Source organism: Bombina bombina, chromosome 7, assembly GCF_027579735.1.
Source record: "Bombina bombina isolate aBomBom1 chromosome 7, aBomBom1.pri, whole genome shotgun sequence".
Lineage (NCBI taxonomy): Eukaryota > Metazoa > Chordata > Amphibia > Anura > Bombinatoridae > Bombina > Bombina bombina.
The window spans coordinates 127,185,729-127,206,540 of NC_069505.1; the positions used below are offsets into that span (position 1 = coordinate 127,185,729).

At 38.6% G+C, this 20,812-nt stretch overlaps 1 protein-coding gene across 1 annotated transcript in view; it reads left to right on the top strand.

Moving 5' to 3' along the window:
- Window positions 1-492: 492 nt before the first annotated feature.
- MAPK8IP1 (mitogen-activated protein kinase 8 interacting protein 1) overlaps window positions 493-20,812 on the top strand; it is a 204,275-nt gene continuing 183,955 nt past the window's right edge. The window contains exon 1 of the mRNA XM_053720289.1: window positions 493-586. Coding sequence (XP_053576264.1) covers window positions 534-586 — 53 coding nt within the window. The 5' untranslated portion in view covers window positions 493-533. The remainder of the gene's footprint in view (window positions 587-20,812) is intronic.

Consider the following 20,812-nt stretch of genomic DNA (forward strand, 5'->3'; position numbering starts at 1 on the left):
TTAATATCAGAACACCCCTTTTCTGGCTGTCACACACCTGCCTTTGTTATGACTGGTCACAGGAAGCTGCTGTATAAAATACAATTATTAACTGCTTCGTTACTGGAAACCTCGCCCAATTATTATTAGCTACCCCTTTAGTTAATGATAAACGTTCTCTGGGATTAACCCTTTATTCACCGTTATGTGTAAGTACAGTAATTATATTATCATTATTTGACTCTGCAGTAAAATGATTCATCACATATTTAGATGTATTGTGCTAAGGGGTCCGTGTTGTTGTGGGAGATACATTTAATTAACCCTCTGGTGCTGCTGGAGTGCTTATTGGGTTTAACACTGTCTGTGCCGGTGGGTACAGGCAGTAAAGGCGGTCCCAGACTCGCCGCTCCCCTCCATGTATTTTTAATGAGCGGAGATGCGTTGCAGAGAAGAGCGTGGAGTCCGGGGAAGGAAGCTGCGCTGGTGCTTGGTGTCCGAGGAAGGAAGCTGCGCCGGTGCTGGGTGTTCGGGGAAGGTAGCTGCGCAGGAGTATGGAGTCCAGCGAGGACGAGGGGAGTTGGCTGGAGAATCAGTGGGAGAAATGGTAGGAACTTGGGGCATTATAAATACGAGTGTAGAAGCGAGAGGACCAATGAGGACTGGACATGTACCAAGTGCATTAGATGGGGCATAAAGTACAGGAGATAAATATGTCACTAATACTGGCGGCAGTAAGTAGCTGGGGCAAAGTGATGCAAATACATTTACATGACGGGGCAGAGATCCCTGCGCAGGAGCATGAGAGGTTCTGACCGGCTGCTGAGCAGGTACAGGGGGCACTGGGATGGAATATGAGTAGGATAGATAGGGTAAATACAGGGGTCTGGGACTGGACAGATATTTGGTCTGAAGCAAAGCAGTTGGGAGTCTGGGACATATATGAGAAACTGGGCAGATAATTTTTGGGGGCAAAAGCAAGTGAAGGGTACAGGGAGGATGGGGCCAATACAAGGGTATAAGGGCACAGATAACACCAATGTACAGATACTATACACAGTGTGTGTGCAGCAGAACGATTTTATATTTAATCATCTCACATCTAGTTTCCCAGGTGGGTGATGGGTCCCATTTTGACTTCAGGGAATGAGGTGGATGATATAGACAGTTAGACTAGTGATGTGCAGAGATCATCATTTTCTATTAATAACCCTTTATTGTGTGAGAAAATAAGGACCTACAGTTCCCTCTGTCAGTGCCTTGGCAGTGAAATAGTTACATGGGAAACTGCTTATGTCAAATCATTATGACAATGTAGTAGGCCTTGTTTGCAATTAGCTCCTATTATTTTTCTTATAATGTATTTAACAGAGAAGTCTGGTCCCTGTATCAGTTGTACTTTATTAATGCCATCTGTTAACCCATCATTTGCCATTTCTGACAGCCAAGCAGTTAATTACCAATCACTATCAAATTCTCCAGCTGAACAATGGAACATAATGTTGCAATATTTATTTAAAGAAATAAATAAAAATGGAAATATGCAAGGACAAGCATATTGGGACAAGGAACATCATTTGTCAAATAACTTCTGATCTAGAGGAAGCAGAACACCTTTGGAATACATCAGTTATATTAGTTGAGGATATGCAACATTTAGTCTGATGGCAGTCATTTTATGCCATTACATATACAAAATATTTGTTCTATAATTCCTATTGGGATGGTGAGAGACTTTCTCCATTACTTGCAAACTAGTCCTTCTTATGAATGTCCTAAGCCTAAGGCACTGGTTTTCAGTTGTCCTCAGGCCACATATTGAGGATATCTGAACTAGAGCACATCGGAAATAATCATAAAGGTTGATGAATAATAAAATAAATTTGGTCAGTGTTGCAAATCTATAGTACTCCTCAATAGATGCAAACGTGTTACTGTGGAGATAAGAGCGTAGAATAAAGTCTGATAAATGTACAAAATAAGATGTGTAGATTTTTTTTCTCCAACTGAGGTAGCCATATTATCTGGAATTGTTATTTATATTAAAAAGCAAGCCTGAGTGAATTGATCATACAAGTACACACATAATCACACTACAAAGTACTACCTCTGATTGCTGAGGAACTGTACTGTAAACAATGCAGCAAATAGAGCCAAATACAGTGGTACGCACAGATTAAGTATCTACACGTTTTATGGCACAGATTCTTCATCAGACCATTTGTTTAACAGACTTAGTACTACTTAGTAGCTCCTCGAAAAGCTAGTTTACGCACGTCTATCCCATTTCCTTACACTAAACTCTCTTCTTGACCCACTGCAATCTGGATTTTGTTCCCATCACTCTACAGAGACGGCAATTGTCAAGGTTACCAATGACCTACTTACAGCAAAATCCAAAGGCCACTTCTCTCTGCTTATCCTCCTTGACCTGTCTGCAGCCTTTGACACTGTTGACCACCCTCTTCTGCTCCAAACCCTCCAATCCTTTGGCATATGTGAGACAGCTCTTTCGTGGTTCTCTTCCTATCTGACTAACCGTACATTTAGTGTAGCCTTCTCCGGGGCATCCTCTGCCTCGTTACCACTTTCTGTTGGGGTACCTCAAGGCTCTGTCCTTTGTCCCCTTCTCTTTTCAATCTACACGTCGTCACTAAGTTCCTTAATAAATCCCATGGGTTTCAATACCATTTGTATGCTGATGACACCCAAATCTACATCTCTGCACCAGACCTACCTCCTTCCTTACCAACCCGTGTCACTAACTGTCTTTCTCACATCTCATCTTGGATGTCCTCTCACTACCTTAAGCTAAATCTCTCCAAAACTGAACTCCTTATTTTTCCCCCTTCTTCCAATGTCTCCACCCCCAAAATTTCAATAACTGTTGATAATTCCATCATTACCCCTACCCCGCACGCCCGATGTCTTGGGGTCACACTTAACTCAGATCTTTCCTTCACTCCTCACATTCAGTCCTTGGCTAAAGCCTGCCGCTTCCACCTTAAAAACATTGCTAAAATTAGACATTTCCTTACACAAGATACAACCAAGATTTTAATCCACTCTCTCATCCTTTCCCGCCTCGACTACTGCAACTCCGTCCTCTCTGGTCTACCTAGCTGCCGCATAGCTCCTGTACAATCCATTATGAATGCCTCTGCCAGGCTCATCTTCCTTACTCATCGCTCTTCATCTGCTGCACCTCTCTGCCAATCCCTTCACTGGCTTCCTCTTGCCTCTAGGATTAAACATAAAATCCTCACCCTGACATATAAAGCTCTCAACTGCACTGCTCCCCCCTACATCTCAGAACTTGTCTCCAGATACTCTCCCTCCCGTCCCCTTCACTCTGCTAACGATCTCCTCCTCTCCTCCTCTCTTGTTACTTCCTCACATTCACGTTTACAGGACTTCTCCAGACTGGACCCCATCTTGTTTAATTCCCTGCCTCGCTCCATAAGAGTCTCCCCTAGTTTTAACAGCTTCAAGCACTCCCTAAAAACTCTACTTTTCAGGGATGCATACAACCAACACTAACCTTTCCTAACTCCATTGCTTTCCCCTTGAACCCCTTAGAATGTAAGCCTATGGGCCCAGCTGTTTACAGATCGCTTCATAAGAGCCGACTACAACAGTGAAACTCTCGGCAGGGCCCTCTACCCACTTGACCCCTACAAAAGCTATCCTGTACACCGACTATGTTTACAGCGCTGCAGAATCTGTTGGCGCTCTACAAATACCTGATAATAATAATAATACTTTTTAGCTCAAAATATGTGTATTATAGTAGTAGATGAGGTTAAAAAAAAGACAGAAGTCCATCAAGTTCAACCTACATAATTCTTAATATATTTATAATAAAAGCTCCAGTTCAGTTAAAATTAATCCCTTTAAAAAGGTGACCCATTTAACACCAGCAATCATATCCCTGAATTCTGTTTAAAGCCAGAAAAGTATCTAAACCATTTTTAAATGTATCTAAGGTATTGGCATTTACTACCTCCTTAGGCAATGAGTTTCACAATTTGATTGTTCTTACAGTGAAAAAACATTTAGGCTGCTAGAGATTAAATCTCTTTTCCTCCATCCTTAAATCGTGGCCTCTTGTCACAAACAATTTTCTTGGAATAAACAGAGCTCCCTATATGACTCATAAATCAGTACTATAATTCATGATTTTTTTTATTGCTGATATCTTTATAAATGCAATATATATTGATTGTAATTAACCCAAATACATAAAATAAGTAGATCATTAAGTAGATCTGTTCAGATACTGCAGTATCTGAACAGATCGGATGAGTTTTGTCCCAAAACATTTGCTGTAGCAAAGAGGACTCGCAAACAGGCTTTCCTCGAACAGTGACGTGACCGGTGCACAACAGCGGAGCACACAGTAGGAAACGAACTATGGGTGAACAGGGATGTATCCTATAAGCTATATAAAGATATACGGACATATTTCTTGTCAAAGGATATACTATATTAAGAATACCTGTATTCATATTCAAAAGTCATGGGTCTGACACTGCACTTTGTATAAAGGAACATTGCTGAAAATATATGATCTTTGTTTAATACAAAAAGCATCAAACTCTTTTATATGTTGAACAGAAATGATCTCTGCAGTTGATTTGTTATAGAGATCTATTAGAGATCTATTGACTCCGGAATTTAAATTAATATCCACACAACTTTTTTACTTCTGTACTTTTTATGAAATAAACATTTCTTGATTTTTGTTATTAACTCAAGGATCCTTAGTTAAGATTAAGGGTTTTTAATGTTACCTTTATGAGTTTTATTTGAAAGATTTGAAAATAAACAATAATCTAATTTAATTTTTTCTTTCTTCTTAATCATTTACTTCTGTATGTATTGGGTTAATTTCGATCAAAATATATTGTCGTGATAAAGATATCAATTTTTTTTTAATTAAAGGGACACTGAACCCAATTTTTTTTCTTTCATGATTCAGATATAGCATGCAATTTTAAGCAACTTTCTAATTTACTTCTATTATCAATTTTTCTTCGTTCTCTTGCTATCTTTATTTTAAAAGCAGGAATGTAAATCTTAGCAGCCAGCCTATTTTAGGTTCAGCACCATGGATAGAGCTTGCTTATTAGAGGCTTACATTTACCCACCAATAAGCAAGAATAACCCAGGTTCTCAACCAAAGATGGGCCGGCTCCTATGCATCACATTCCTGCTTTTTAAGTAAAGATAGCAAAAGAACAAAGGTCATTAAAACTTTGCTAAAACAACAAATCTAATGGTGGCCTAAGACTTTTGCACAGTACTGTAAGTCTCCCCTGCAATTGAATTGTACACATTCGGCATACACAACTATGTATAGACTGGGTTCTATGGGCCCCCCAAGCACTTGGGCCCTGGTGCTGCTGCACCAATGGTTGTTCCGCCCCTGCCAGAACTGCACTCCATACTCAAGGTTAGGTCTTACCAGTGATTTATATAGTGAAATCATTATGCTTTCCTCCCTTTCACCAATGCCTCTTTTAATACATGCTAGTATCTTATTAGTCTTGGAAGCCACTGCCCTGCATTGTTTATTTGTCCCATTAACAAATTCTTTAAAATTCTTTCATACTTGGGTGGCTTCAAATGGTTTGCTGTATTATGTAATGAATACTTTATTGCTTCATCTTACTGTGTAATATATTTATAATCCCAATTCATCCGTAAGGTATTCAGTGGCGTTAAAGGAATAGTATAGTCAAAATTAAAGTTTCATGATTCAGGCAATTTCAAGCAACTTTTTACGTTTTTCTTCGTTCTCTTGGTATCTGTATTTGGAGCTTAGAAACCGGCCCATTTTTGGTTCAGCACCTGGGTAGTGCTTGCTGATTGGTGGCTACATTTAGACACCAATTAGAAAGCGCTATCCAGGGGATGAACCAAAAATGACCCGGCTCCTATGCTTACATTCTTGCTTTTTCAAATAAAGATACAAAGAGAGCAAAGAAGAAATCATAATAGGAGTAAATTAGAAAGTTGCTTTAACTTGCCTGCTCAATCTGAGTCAATAAAGTTTAATTTTGACTAGACTATTCCTTTAAGCTCAGGGCTCTGTGCAAACTTCTCCAAGTTTTTCCACACCAAACTCACTAAACCATGTCTTCATGGACCTAGCTTTGTGCACAGTAATGCTGGAACAGGAAAGGGCCTTCCCTAAACTGTTGCCATAAAGCTGGAAGCACATCATTGTCTAACATATCTTTGTATCCTGTAGCATTAAAGGGACGTGCAACTTAAAGAGACACTGAACCAGTGTTAATTTTAATGGCAAATTTCAATTTAGTCTTAGTTTTAGTCTTTTGACTAAAATGCCATTTTAGTTTTAGTCGTATTTTAGTCATCTGAATTGTTTTAGTTTTAGTCTAGTTTTAGTCGATTGAATCTCCAGTAGATTTTAGTCGATTGAATCTCCAGTAGATTTTAGTCAACTAAAATCTAAGGGGTTTAGTTAAAGTGTACTGCATTATTTAAGCATTTCTCTATCATTTGCAAACTGATTACATGCTCCAGGAGTAAACATAACACCTGTTAATATTTATGGTATTAAGGTTTAAACATGGAATACAGACACAGATTTAGCCGTTGTGATATGTAACATCTTTATTAAACTTAAAATTAAATAAAACCAAGTTTCATAAACAAACAGAAGTGCAACTTTAAAATATAAAAAAACAAAACTGTAAACTGTAATGGCCAGAGGCGTAACTAGAAACCACAGGGCCCAGGTGCAAGAATCTAAGAAGGGCCCCCCACCCCCCTACCCCACCCAAAAAAAAATGAGAATTTGATACATTCTTTTTTTTTTTTTTAACCCAGAAAAAAAAATGTGATTCAGATTACATGTCTGCAAAATGAGGTACCCTGTGCCCAGTCTGTGAGATGGTCTGACCCCCTATTACTGTATATAGTGACACTGTTTAACCCACCAGTACTGTATAAAAGTGAGTTAGTGACACAGTCTGTAATCTGCCGGTGAGGTGGCTGGCCTGACCCTACCCGCCCCAATACTTTATAAAGTGACCACAGTAGTCTGTGACATGGTCCAGCCCCCCCGTACTGTATATAGTGATACTGTATAGTAACACTGTTTACCCCTGCCCCCCCTCATGCTGTAGTAACAAGGTCTGTAATTTGGTGGTTCCACAAAATATACACACACATACATGCATGCATAAATACACACACAGTCACATACATACATACACACACATAAACACCAATGGGTAAAACAGAAAGACTAACCCCTGTTATGCGCATGTAGCTAATCAAGCTGTCAGATGTACACACACAGTAATACACAATCTCTCAATTTGGTCACACTGATGTCTGCTGATAGTCTCTCACACACTACACAGACATGCTGACAGTAACTCGTACATACACACAAGCACATGTTACACAGACTGCCTCACATACAGATAGTGCCACATACACAGTTACACACACTGTCACACAGACATTTAGTCAGACATACACAGACTGCCTCACATACAGATAGTGCCACATACACAGTTACACACACTGTCACACAGACATTTAGTCAGACATACACAGACTGCCTCACATACAGATAGTGCCACATACACAGTTACACACACTGTCACACAGACATTTAGTCAGACATACACAGACTGCCTCACATACAGATAGTGCCACATACACACACTTTCACACATACAGTTACAAACACACACCAGCAATTTTAAATTTGGGGAGATGAGAAGTGGGACACACAGACTCTGTTTGACACACACTTTCACTCACAAACTCTTACACTCTCACAGACACACAAACACTATTCCACCCTATCACTTATACACTCTCTCAAAGGCACTACCATTTCCCCACACACATACACACTCTCATACACATTCACACACACTTACACCCTCTCACACACACTTACACACTCTCACACATACTTAAACACTCTCATACACATTCACACACACACTCTCACACATACATACACACTCACACATACTTAAACACTCTTATACACATTCACACACACACTCTCACACACACTTACACACTTAAGACACTCTCACACACTCTCACATACTCATTCACACACACATACACACTCACACTTAAACACTCTTATACACATTCACACACACTTACACACTCACACACACTTACACACTCTCATACACATTCACACACACTTACACACTCTCAAACATTTTTAAACACTCTCATACACATTCACACATACACACTCTCACACACAGCCCAGAAATAGAAGCATTTTTATGAGGATTTTTACTTTATTTTTTTAAACATTAAGCACAATCATTCTGGGCTGTAAGGCTTTTTCAGGTAAAATAGCAAATGACATTCAGAAAGCATCCCCTCAAGTGGCTCTTGCAACAAGGCTTGCAAGTATTCTATTTCTTGTATAGTGACATATTACAACTTCTGCACTGTAAGCCGCTCTTGGGTCAGAAACATTTTAAAAAGAGGGGCACCATTTGGAGACTGTGTATACACACACATAATAAATATATATATATATATATATATATATATATATATATATATATATATATATATATATATATATATATATTGAGCATGGGTTGAACTATAAAACATACAGGAAAATGATTATAATATTAACAAATAACTGGCAATTGTGCTGTATTTTTACAAATATATCCCACTGGTAGCAAAGGGTTAAAATAAGTTAATAGAATGCTGAGAAGTCTCACCTAACAGCAGAAGTTATGTTCTGTAACTCTGTAAGGCTCAGTCAGTGAACCTAAATCAGCAGCAGGAGGAGGAGGGGGTCTTATCTGGTCAGACTCAGACAGAGAGCAGGAAAGGCAGGCAGCGTAACTTTCACAACAACTTTATTAATTCTACTGCAATGACCTCCCTTGTTACCTCTCTCTTCTGTGTGTTGCGCGTTAGCTGACAGGATGTAAATAACTCACATACTCACATCAGGGAAAGGCAAAGTGGGGGAGAGATCCACTGCTGAGCCTGCCGGTCACTGAGGTGCTGTCTGCTGGAACGGCAGGGAGGGCACCAAGTTCAAAACTTGCTAACTAGATAAGGAATAGTGTACTGATGTTTGCTTTCTAAAGCAAAAGCCAGAGCCTATTTACCTTACTGTTGTGCGCTCCGACTCTGTCTCTCTGCAATCCTCTCAGTCACAAGCCACAGACTGAGGTGCTCCCGCTCCTGACACTAACTCCTGCCGCCCGTCAAAATAACTGTTACAGCTCTCTCCCCCAGACTGCCACAATTGAAACATATACAAAAGAATTTCCATATTAAAAAATAAAAAAATGCATCTAATCTTTTAAAAAGTATGTGTGGGCCCTAGGCCATGATACGCCCCTGCCCCTGCCACAACAGAACAAGCAGCTGACCTGTACTCTGGATTACTGGCTGCATTCTGACATCTCCCGATTCTCCTGCCTCGCAGAGTCGCAGCCTCCTTCTTTCCCGCTCAGTCAGCAACCAGCAAATGTTTCAGAGCGTTGCCATGGTAACCTGCGGCAACGCTCTGATTTAAAACTGTTACAATTACAATTATGCAGGCACGCAGTCACTGAAAAAAAATACTGAAAAAAAAATGTTTGTTGGGGAAAAAAAAGTCAAAAGTTTGAAAAAAAGTTTTGTTGTGCTGAGGGCCCCCCCCCCAGGGTTAGACCTGCCGGGCCCGGTCGCAACTGCGATCTCTGCACCACTGATAGTTCCGCCCCTGGTAATGGCTGTATTGAACATATTACCTAATATTAAAACTTTAACAATTCTCTGTTAATAATTAAAACAAGTATCAAGTAACTCAACACAACAATAAGTATCTGCAGCTAGCACAGGCACAGCATAACTTAAACCCATATTCATCATGCGTTATGCTTATTTCTATAGGAAGAATCAATTGATTGTTCACAGATTCGAAAACGTTTCGGCAACGATATTAGCACTGCTCTAAAACTTCCAAACTCATTCTATACTCCTGGAGTAAAGGTTTATTAACCTGTTTTTATTTATGGTATTAAGGTTTGAACATGCAATACAGATTTAACAGATTTAACTGTTGTGGTATATAATATCTCTTTATTTATCTTAAAATTTAATAAAATTAAGTTTCGTAAATTTTACAAAAGAGCAGTAATTGAATATGGATTGATTATAACACCTTGCATAAAATGTTTTTGTCAGCAAATTTTGATTTAGTTTTAGTCATAGTTTTTTTACTAAAATGACGTTTTAGTCGTATTTTAGTCATCAGAATTTCTTTAGTTTTATAGTCATTTTAGTCGACGAAATTAACACTGCACTGAACCCAATTTTTTTTCTTTCATGATTCAGATAGAGCATGCTGTTTTATTCAACTTTCTAATTTACTCCTATTATCATATTTTCTTTATTATCTTGCTATCTTTATTTGAAAAAGAAGGCATCTAAGCTAAGGAGTCAGCCAATTTTTGGTTCAGTCCCTTGGACAGCACTTGTTTATTGGTGGGTGAATTTATCCACCAATCAGCAAGAACGACTCAGGTTGTTAACCAAAAATGGGCCGGCATCTAAATGTACATTTTTGCTTTTCAAATAAAGATACAAAGAGAATTAAGAAATTTTGATAATAGGAGTAAATTAGAAAGTTGCTTAAAATTGCATGCTCTATCTGAATCATGAAAGAAAAAAAAAATGGGTTCAGTGTCCCTTTAACATTTTTCTTTCATGATTCAGATAGAACATACAATTTTAAACAATTTCCACTTTACTTCTATTATCTAATTGTCTTAATTTTCTTTTCTTTTTTTTTTAGAAGCAGGTATGGGAGCTCAGGAGTGTGCAAGTGTGTTGCACCATATGGCAGTAGTTTTGCATCAATGTTATACATTAGCAACAGCACTAGATAGCAGGAGAAATTTCCTGTCATGTAGGGCTCCAGACCTGTGCACACTGCCTAGCTAGATATCTCTTCAACAAAGAATAACAAGAGAAGAAAGTAAATGTGATTATAGAAGTCAATTGGAAGTTTTTTTAAATTATATTCTGAATCATGAAAGAAAAAATTTGGGTTTCATGTCCCATTAAGATGACCCTTCACTGGAACTAAGGGACTAGACAGCACCTTGAGAAATAGACCTAGGACATTATCCCTCCTTCACCAAACACTAGGTAGTGTTCTCCTGGCACCCCTATACCTAAATTCTTCTATGAGACTGCCAGATAATGAATGAAGTGTCTGATAGTGGTACCTTAGACAACCAAGGGAATTTATATCCTTCCTTGAAGGGTGCATCCACATTCTATCCCATACAATCGAGAGGTTATCTACTGGAAAATTTTCAGAAAAGAATAGAGGATGATTTAAATAAATTAGCCTACTCCATAGATAGGTCTAAAAACAGTAACATGAGTAAGAAAGAAATATACACCCTAAAAAAAACTTAGTCAAAATCGAGACCTCGACATAAGGGCGGCCGACAATGGGGGGTCCATTGTAGTTGTGGATTATGAATTCTTTGTACAAGAAGCATTGAGACAACTGGATAACCCACAGCAGTATACAAAGTTGGCGTTCAATCCCACAACAAAGTTCCAAAGAGAACTTAGGCACCTTGTGGACGATGGTAGGGAGATGGGATTTCTGGAACAAGATACTTGCCTCTTTCTATACACAGAGAACCCCAGAACCCCCATCTTCAATCACCTTCCAAAGGTGCACAAGTCCCTGGTAAATGTAGAGGGAAGGCCCATCAGAAGTGGAATTGGATCTCTTCTTGAGCCATTATCCAATGGCTTGATATGATATTGCAGCCTTTTGTAAATAAACTGTTATGTTTTCTGAGGGACACAAAGCAGCTGCTCTCAGAAATGGAGTCCTTGGTTTGGGAAGAAAATTATGGCTGGCTGACCATAGACGTCAAATCATTATATTCATCTGTATCGCACGACAAAGGGTTAGAAGCCATAGATTTTTTCCTCAAAAGAAATCAAGGTTGTAGTAGAGAATTCAGGTTGTACACATTGAGAGTCACTAAGTTTTTATTGACACACAATTTTTTCTCCTTTGAAGGGAATTGCTATCTCCAGAGATGTGAAACAGCAATGGGGCAAAATTTGCCCCCTCCTACGCAAACCTCTACATGGGTTGGTTGAAGATGTTCTACATCTTTGGCGATAGCAATAGATTCAAGTCTAATATTGTATATTTTCATCGCTATATTGACAATTTGCTCATTGTGTGGAAAGGGGGCAAGCAACGGGCAGTTGAGCTAGTGGAGGCCCTCAATATTAATACAATGGGTTTGCAGTTTGCATTTGAGTATGGGGACAGTAGCATCAATTTTCTGGATGTGACCCTAAAGGGAATTAATTAGTTTTGTATAGAAAACCCATTACAGGAAACACAACCTTGCATGCAGAGAGTTGTCACCCCACTAGAGTATTTAATTCTGTCCTCAGAGGACAGTTTACCCGGTTACGTAGAAATTGCAGTGATGATACAACATATGAGCTACAAGCTAGAGATCTATCTAAAAGATTTCATAATAGAGTGTACAAAACCAAAAACATTGATAAAGTATGCAAAAAGGTAGCCAGTTGTGGCAGGGCGACTCTCCTGAAAGATAGGAGGAGAAAAGTTGGACTAAGGACAAGGATACTAGAGAGGTGATTTTTATCACTCAATGTAGTAGGCAGCATCACAAAATTTGCAATGTAATACGGAAGCATCTTCCTATGTTGAAAGCAGATGATGCTTTGGTAAAGGTTGTGGAGAAAGGATGCAGATTTGCATTTTAAAGAGGTAGGACGCTAGGCAACACCATTGCACCCATACAGCTTAAACCTAGCACATCTCATGAAAGCTCCTGGCTCCAATGTAAAGGGGTATATAGATGTAGCTTTCATAATTGCATAGCCTGTGGCCACCTTAAAATAGGGAATACCTTTAGGAGTGATGTGACTGGCGAGTTCTTTGAGCACAAAGCCTGCTTCAATTGCAGATCCACATTTGCAGTTTATCTCTTGAACTGCAACAATTGTAAAATTCAGTATGTAGTACTCACCACTAGGGAGGTGAGGTCCAGTATAAGAGAGCACTTGAACAATATTAAACAGGGGGATCTGTCAACACCTCTGGTGCAACACTTCAAGACTAAGCATAATAAAGAGGCAAATGGCCTAATTTGGTCAATATTAGAGGTGGTCAGGACTGACACCAGAGGTGGGGACAGATTCACCTTGTTAGCCAAGAGAGAGGTCTTCTGGATCCATAAGTTAAAGACCAGAACCCTATGGGGAATGAATTCCGAATTTGACCTGATCAATTTTTGGTGTTGATGTTATGGGCTAATGCCTGGTCATAACCAGTATCAATTAATTTGTGACATTTTTACTTTTGAAATTGTTTAGTTAGCAATATCCCTCTTGTGATTAAACAACAATATTATTATTTATGACACTTATTGTCTATCTACCAAGTGTCTCTATTATATTATATATGTGTATTAAATATAGCATTGCAGGAGTAAAGATTACTGATGTGCCCAATAAGTGTGTATATTTTTCTAAGACTGGGCTATGCAGTTGAGATATATGTATAACATCTATATTGATTTGTTTTATGCACTTAACATTGTTGCAAAAACGTGTGGTTTGAGATGAGATGAGAAATGTAGTCTCTTCTTTCTCTTTGGCTAACATAGCAATGATGTCTGTATAATATTGAGGTTATGTTATATTATAATTTATTGCTAACAAATGCGTACTAGAGATATATATATATATATATATATATATATATATATATAATGTTCCATCTCTTACAGTTTACATTATATTACCTTGCTTCATTGTTCTCCATAGCATATGTATATCGTAAAGTGAATATTTGCAATCACCTATGTACCAAATTGTTATTGAATGAATTTCAGGTGCATGAGTATAGATGAGGTAGCAGTCACGTTTTGTTTTTAGCCAATGACATGGCTTCTTAGGGTTCAAAAGATATGCACCTGGAGAGAGAACCTAGCTACCAATACGGTGGAATGCCGAAATGAGTCAACGGGTAACGTATGCAACCCATCTACACTTGTGCCTTTCTTGAGTGTTGCAATATAATTTTGTATGCAGTCTTATTTTAATACAGTTGTTGATTGGTGCCGGTGCTCCTATGTGAATCATTATGTGCTAAGGATATTGTGTGAGCACGGACCCATTCAGAGAGAAAGCAGGTTTTTGGCCCTACGGAGAGGAAAAGCTTGCAGCTGACCGCTGGGACGCTCCCACTCACACACACCCCCTTTACACAGATCATGTGTTGTGATGCAAGTCGCACCAGTGGAGAGAGACAGCCGGATCGTTAAGGAAAGAGTTACACTGACGTTGGTCCAGATCGCCTGAGGAGAGGTGACGGAGGTATCGGTGCCTATCCAGATTCCAGCTTACCCACAGAACCGTGAGTCAGAGCGACTTGAGCCCACCACCTTTAGAACAGAACTTTTCCACAGCTAATTGCTTTTGGAGGAGTGTGTTCATGAAGAGAGGCGGTTGGTTTTGCTACACAGCCGGTGTATTTGTTTGAAGTGTATTTGCTTTCCAAGCCGGTCTCGGCTTTTCCATCTGGCTTCACAGAGGTTTTATGTGCACAGGTGCTGCGGTGACTGTTTGTTTGTAAACAATGAATGAAGTGTGATTTATGTTTCCCCTGCTTTAGAGTCCAGTGGTAGCATGCTTTACTCTACTCTAGCCGCTGCTTGGTGCTGCGCGTGTTTATGGCACTGCGCGTGTTGATGGCACTGCGCTTGTGTGTTGATGGCACTGCGTGTGTTGATGGCACTGCACATGTGTGAGGATGTGTGCAACTGCTCGGACATGGAAACCCATTTTATGAAGCTACCAACACACAGTTCTTGTGCAGCTGTGCTGTTGTTGCTTCCAGAGGCTGTTTGGAACTTTGTAGTGAGTGATACAGCAGGTGATGGGCAATTTGTCACGATTCAGCACTCAGCAGCCCTGCTTTGATTTTTGTTTGCATAGTCTATGACTTCATGGCTGGGCTGTTGTTCCACTTCACAGTAATATCACTTACTGGGCAGATCTAGAAGGGCAGAAGTTTCACAAACTGAACTTTGGCAAAGGTGGCATCCTATGACAGTGTTACATTTAAAATCACTGAGCTCTTCAGTACAACCCATTGTACTACCATTATTTGTCTATGGAGATTTTATGGCTATGTTCTGAATTTTATGCACCTGTCAGCAAAGGGGGTGGCTGAAACACCTGAACTCAATAATTAAAAGGTGTGTCCACATACTTTTGGCCAAAACTAATTAGGGGAATGAAGTATATAAACTATGAGAAGAGGTAAGACAAACTGTTTTCCCTAGAAAAAAATGCTCTTGAGAGGCGATATGATTACTTTATATAAATATATTTAAGGCCTATATACAGAGCTGGCGGAAGCTCTGTTTATTCCAAGGAAACTGTGACAAAAGGTCACAATTTAAGGCTGTAGGAGAGGAGATTTAATCTCCAGAGACGTAAATCTTTTTTCACTGTAAGAGCAATCAAATTGTGAAACTCATTACCTAAGGAGGTAGCAAATGCCAATAGCTTAGATAAAATGGGTAAGATACATTTCTGGCTATAAACAGTATTCCGTGTTCTGATTGCTTTACTCTGTTTGTATACTTTGTTTAAAGGGACAGTAAGCTTACAAAATAATGTTATATAATTCTGAACATAGTGCAGAATTATATAACATTATCTTAGCGGCAGCTTTATAAATCAAAAGCATTGCGAGCTCTAGGCTCTACTAAGCGGGTCTTGTTTTTCAAAAGCTCTTTGCGGGCGCGCTGTCTAGTCACAGTGCAGCTGATTGCGCCATTGAACTGAATGTAGCTCGCTACAAGACCAGAGTGGGAGCGAGGTAGATTCAGTTCAATGGCGCTTTTGAAAAACAAGACCCGCTTAGTAGAGCCTGGAGCAGAGACCAGGTAAATCCAACTTTGGAATAAAAAATCTCGCAATGCTTTTTTTGTAAGTATACTGGCCCTTTAAGTGTAAATCTAGGTAGACTCAGGAGCGTGCATGTATCTGTAGCAGTATTTTTTCAACATTGTTTGTTTCAGTGTTACACATTGTTGCGAACGCTGCTGCCATAGAATACTAAACAGACGTGCACACTCCTGAGCTCTTATGAACCCACCTAGATTTACTCTTCAGCAAAAAAAAAAACAAGAGAAGAAAGCAATTTTGATCATTACAGTAAATTGGAAAGTTGTTTTGAATGGTATGCTCTATCTGAATCATAAAAGTTTAATTTTGACTTTACTGTCACTTTTAATTGGAGCTTCTTTATTGTAAATCAAGTAGGATCTGTATGGGTCATCTACTGTGATAGGGTATATATAGATAGAATTGCAGAGCAACAGTATATTTGCATAATCAACTAATTCAAAATAAAAAGACAATGCAATAGCACTTCAAATGAGTAGTAGATTTTTTTCTGACAAATTTATAAGTTATGTCTATTTCGACTCCTGTATCATGTGACAGCCGTCAGCCAATCAAAAATGCATATTCTTATATTCTGTGAATTCTTGCACATGCTGAGTAGGAGCTGGTGACTCAAAATGTGTAAATATAAAAAGATTGTGCACATTTTGTTAATGGAAGTAAATAGGAATTTTGTTTAAAATTGCATGCTCTATCTGAATCAAGAAAGTTCAATTTTGACTTGAGTGTCCCTTTAATTAAGCCAGGGCACTCATACCATGTGTGATGCTGGGAGTATTTTTTTTCTTTCTTTCTAATGGAGCTTGGAATGCTGCTTCAAGGGCTAACACAACTACCATCGCCAGGGGAACTAAACCAGCAGTCAGGTGCCCTACTAGATATTAAAGGGATAGTCTAGTCAAAGCTAAACTTTCATGATTCTGATAGCGCAGCAATTTTAAGTAACTTTCTAATTTACTCCTATTATCAATTTTTCTTCGTTCACTTGGTATCTTTATTTAAAAAAATCAGGAATGTAAGCATAGGAGCCGGCCCATTTTTGGTTCAGAACCTGGGTAGCGCCTTCTGATTGGTGTCTAAATGTAGCCACCAATCGGCAAGCGCTACCCAGGTGCTGAACAAAAAATGTTCAACATAGTCTAAATTTGTACAAAGTGCTCAATACACGTGCACAATGCCTCAGTATACTGCCATGGGACACGTTACAACAAAGACAACCTATAGAAATAATTTATTTGTAAATATTTGTTTTTTTAATTACATACTTTGAATCACAGCTACTATATGTATTTGTGTAGTTGTTTGTTCCTTTTTCATTACTATGAATAGTTGACATAACTACATCTTGCAATTTGGCACTGCCTTGGCAAACCATGCAATATAACAATTTAAAAATTAGGGAAATAAAAAAAAACCTACTCACAGTTCAATAACCCATGGGAGGACTAGCAGATTTTAGCTTGGATGGTAAACTAATTATACAAACCCAGGAGATAAGACGTTTACTTGAAATTTAGGATCCACCCATAATATGCTGGAGCCAGTAATACAATTTTATAGGGAACAAGGAATCATTTTATATAGGGTTATATTTAAATAAATCCAAAAAATATGAAACCAGAACTAGAATTTTAGGAACTATGTCTTCTGGAATTCTTGAAGCCCAGTCTTGTCTATAATCCAGTGACCTATTATCCCTATGTTGGCTTATAGGACCAGCCTTCAAGCATTCGGCCCCTCTATAGAGAGCTTCCTCCTGATATTATCTTATATGCAAGCCTGGATTTAACTTGTATGCCATCCAAAATATTTTTTTTAAACTCCCCTCTATCATCTCTTTGCCATAAAATGTTCTCATATCTATGGCTCACCCAAATTTGACTTATTTCTAGACAACAGACTGATTGATGTTTTCAGAAATCATAGATGGTCATAGTTACAGTAAATTTCTCTGCTCCTAGAGTGTTGGACATTTGTTTTTTTCTGTTGTTTTGATTTAGATTTTTTTATTTTTACTTGCCACATTCAACATTACAATATGTTAACCAAGACGATATATGACATTGAGCAACCACAACATTCTTACACAGCTACAGTATATTAATATAAATCTAATATATGGTGTCCAAGTAAAATTGGTCAACTTGGAGTCACATACACATATATCTATCTCACATTCTATATAATATAATAAATTTTATACTCGAGGCCCAGCTTCCCTAAGCAGTATCATGGAATGACCACAGGGGGGTGCCAACACTGCTGAAGATGCTGGTATGGAAAGAGATTGGAGAATGGGTCATAGAACAAGCTATTATTCTTTACTTTGTTATGCATGAAATTATAACCCTTAGGATTAGTGCTGTGACAACCAGACATGGAGACTTTTGCTCAGTGAGCCTAGATGGATATGGCTGCACCTCATTGATGAAACCAAAATGGGGTTGCATATCTGTCGTTCAGAGGGGGATTGACCTGTATCTAAAGGAGCACAAAACACTAAGTGCTATATTACCAGTGGAGCACTAACAGTTATACGTGAGCAAAATAGGTTTTATCATGGATGTTTTCGCGTGTTGGGTTTTTCGCTAATATTAGAGTTGAAAGTAAACGCGATAGCTTGAACGCAATTGAAGTTAACACGCATCGGGTTAGCGCAACATCAGAGCTCTGGTTAACTGTTTTGCAAAACAAGAAAGTGTCACAAAATACATTATAAAGTATAGTTACACTCATAACACCACGTAATAAAAATTATTAAACATTTTGCACAAAAAAGTTATAAGGACTGAAAGATATGAGGTCTTGGGTGTTAAAAAAAAAAGCAGGCAAAGGGCTTTAACATAGAGATACATACATATACATGTCTAAATATGTGTGTATATATATATATATATATATATATATATATTTCCCTGTATGAGAATGGGGTAAGCAGTAAAACCTATTTTAATAAGAGGGGTATTACTGGAGTCCCTATTTTATATTTATCATTAGTTGATATTTGGGCATTATGTGACATGGGAGACAATATAAAAAACGATGTTTTATGTTCTTTATTTTTGGCACTTAAAACTTATTGGTTTTATGCTTGAGGTTTATATTGTGTGTGTATTTTTACTTTAGTGCAAAACTGCATTTCCATGTGGTGTTGTTTGGGCCTACTCTGACTTTTAACCTTAAGGGGCGGGGCCTATTTTTGTTCAATTTCTTCAGGCTTAGCAGCAGCAAACAGTAACTCGGTGGCTCCTGGACTGTGTAGCTGGTCTGAAGGCTTGGAAACTTGATTCAAAGTACCCTGGGGGCAGGTAGGCGCCACAGCAGAGCTGTGGTGAGGTGCAGAGTGTATTTTTATCTATCTTTTGACTACATGTTGATATAAGTACTTCTAAAGCCTTATTTCTGCCCTTGCTTCTGGGTGCAGTAATTTTTGGATTAACAAACGATATTAAGTTAAATTTGGGAATAATTTAACGTTTTTTGTGCATTTTGGAAAAATTGTTAACGTTTTTTCTAATGTTTATTTTATGCTATAAATAAGTGTTTAAACTACTTTTTTGGTATTACTAGTCTGTTCAACATGTTTGACATTGAGGTTTCTCATTGTTCTATGTGTTTAGAAGCTATTGTGCAACCCCCTCTAACATTGTGTAACTTTTGTACTGAAAGGGCTTTACAATGTAAAAAGCATATTTTAAATAAAGTAAGTGTGCCTAGGGATGATTCGCAGTCTGAAGAGAATCAGGATATGCCATCCAATTCTCCCCAAGTGTCACAACCTTTTATGCCCACACAAGCAACGCCTAGTGCTTGTAGTACATCTAATTCCTTTACTCTGCAGGAGATGGCTGCAGTTATGTCAACTACCCTTACAGAGGTATTGTCTAAATTACCAGTGTTGCAGGGTAAATCCTCTGATGCTTTATTAGCTATTTCCGATGTTCCCTCACAGTGCTCTGAGTTGGGGATCAGGGAATTACTGTCTGAGGGTGAAATTTCTGATTCAGGGAATGTTTTGCCTCAGACAGATTTGGATGCTATGTCATTTAAATTTAAGCTTGAGCACCTCCGCCTGTTGCTTAGGGAGGTTTTCGCGACTCTGGATGATTGTGATCCTATTGTGATTCCTCCAGAGAAATTGTGTAAACTGGATAAATATTTGGAAGTTCCTACTTACACTGATGTTTTTCCGGTTCCTTAGAGAATTTCAGAAATTATTAGTAAGGAATGGGATAGACCAGGTGTACCGTTTTCTCCCTCCCCTAATTTTAAGAAAATGTTATATCAGATACCATTCGGGACTCATGGCAAACGGTCCCTAAGGTAGAGGGAACTATATATTCCCTAGCTAAGCGTACTACTATACCCATTGAGGATAGTTGTGCTTTCAATGATCCTATGGATAAGAAATTAAAGGGTCTACTAAAGAAATTATTTGTTAATCAGGGATTTCTTTTTCAACCTACGGCTTGCATTGTTCCAGTAACTACTGCATCAGCTTTTTGGTTTGAGGCTCTAGAAGAGTCTCTTAAGGTTGAGACTCCATTAGATGACATTCTAGATAGAATTAAGGCTCTTAAGCTAGCTAATTCTTTTATTACTGATGCCGCTTTTCAAATTGCTAAATTAGCGGCAAAAAATGCAGGATTTGCTATTTTAGCACGTAGAACATTGTGGCTCAAATCTTGGTCTGCTGATGTGTCATCAAAACATAAGCTTTTAGCTATTCCCTTTAAAGGTAAGACCCTTTTCGGGCCAGAATTGAAGGAGATCATTTCTGATATTACAGGAGGTA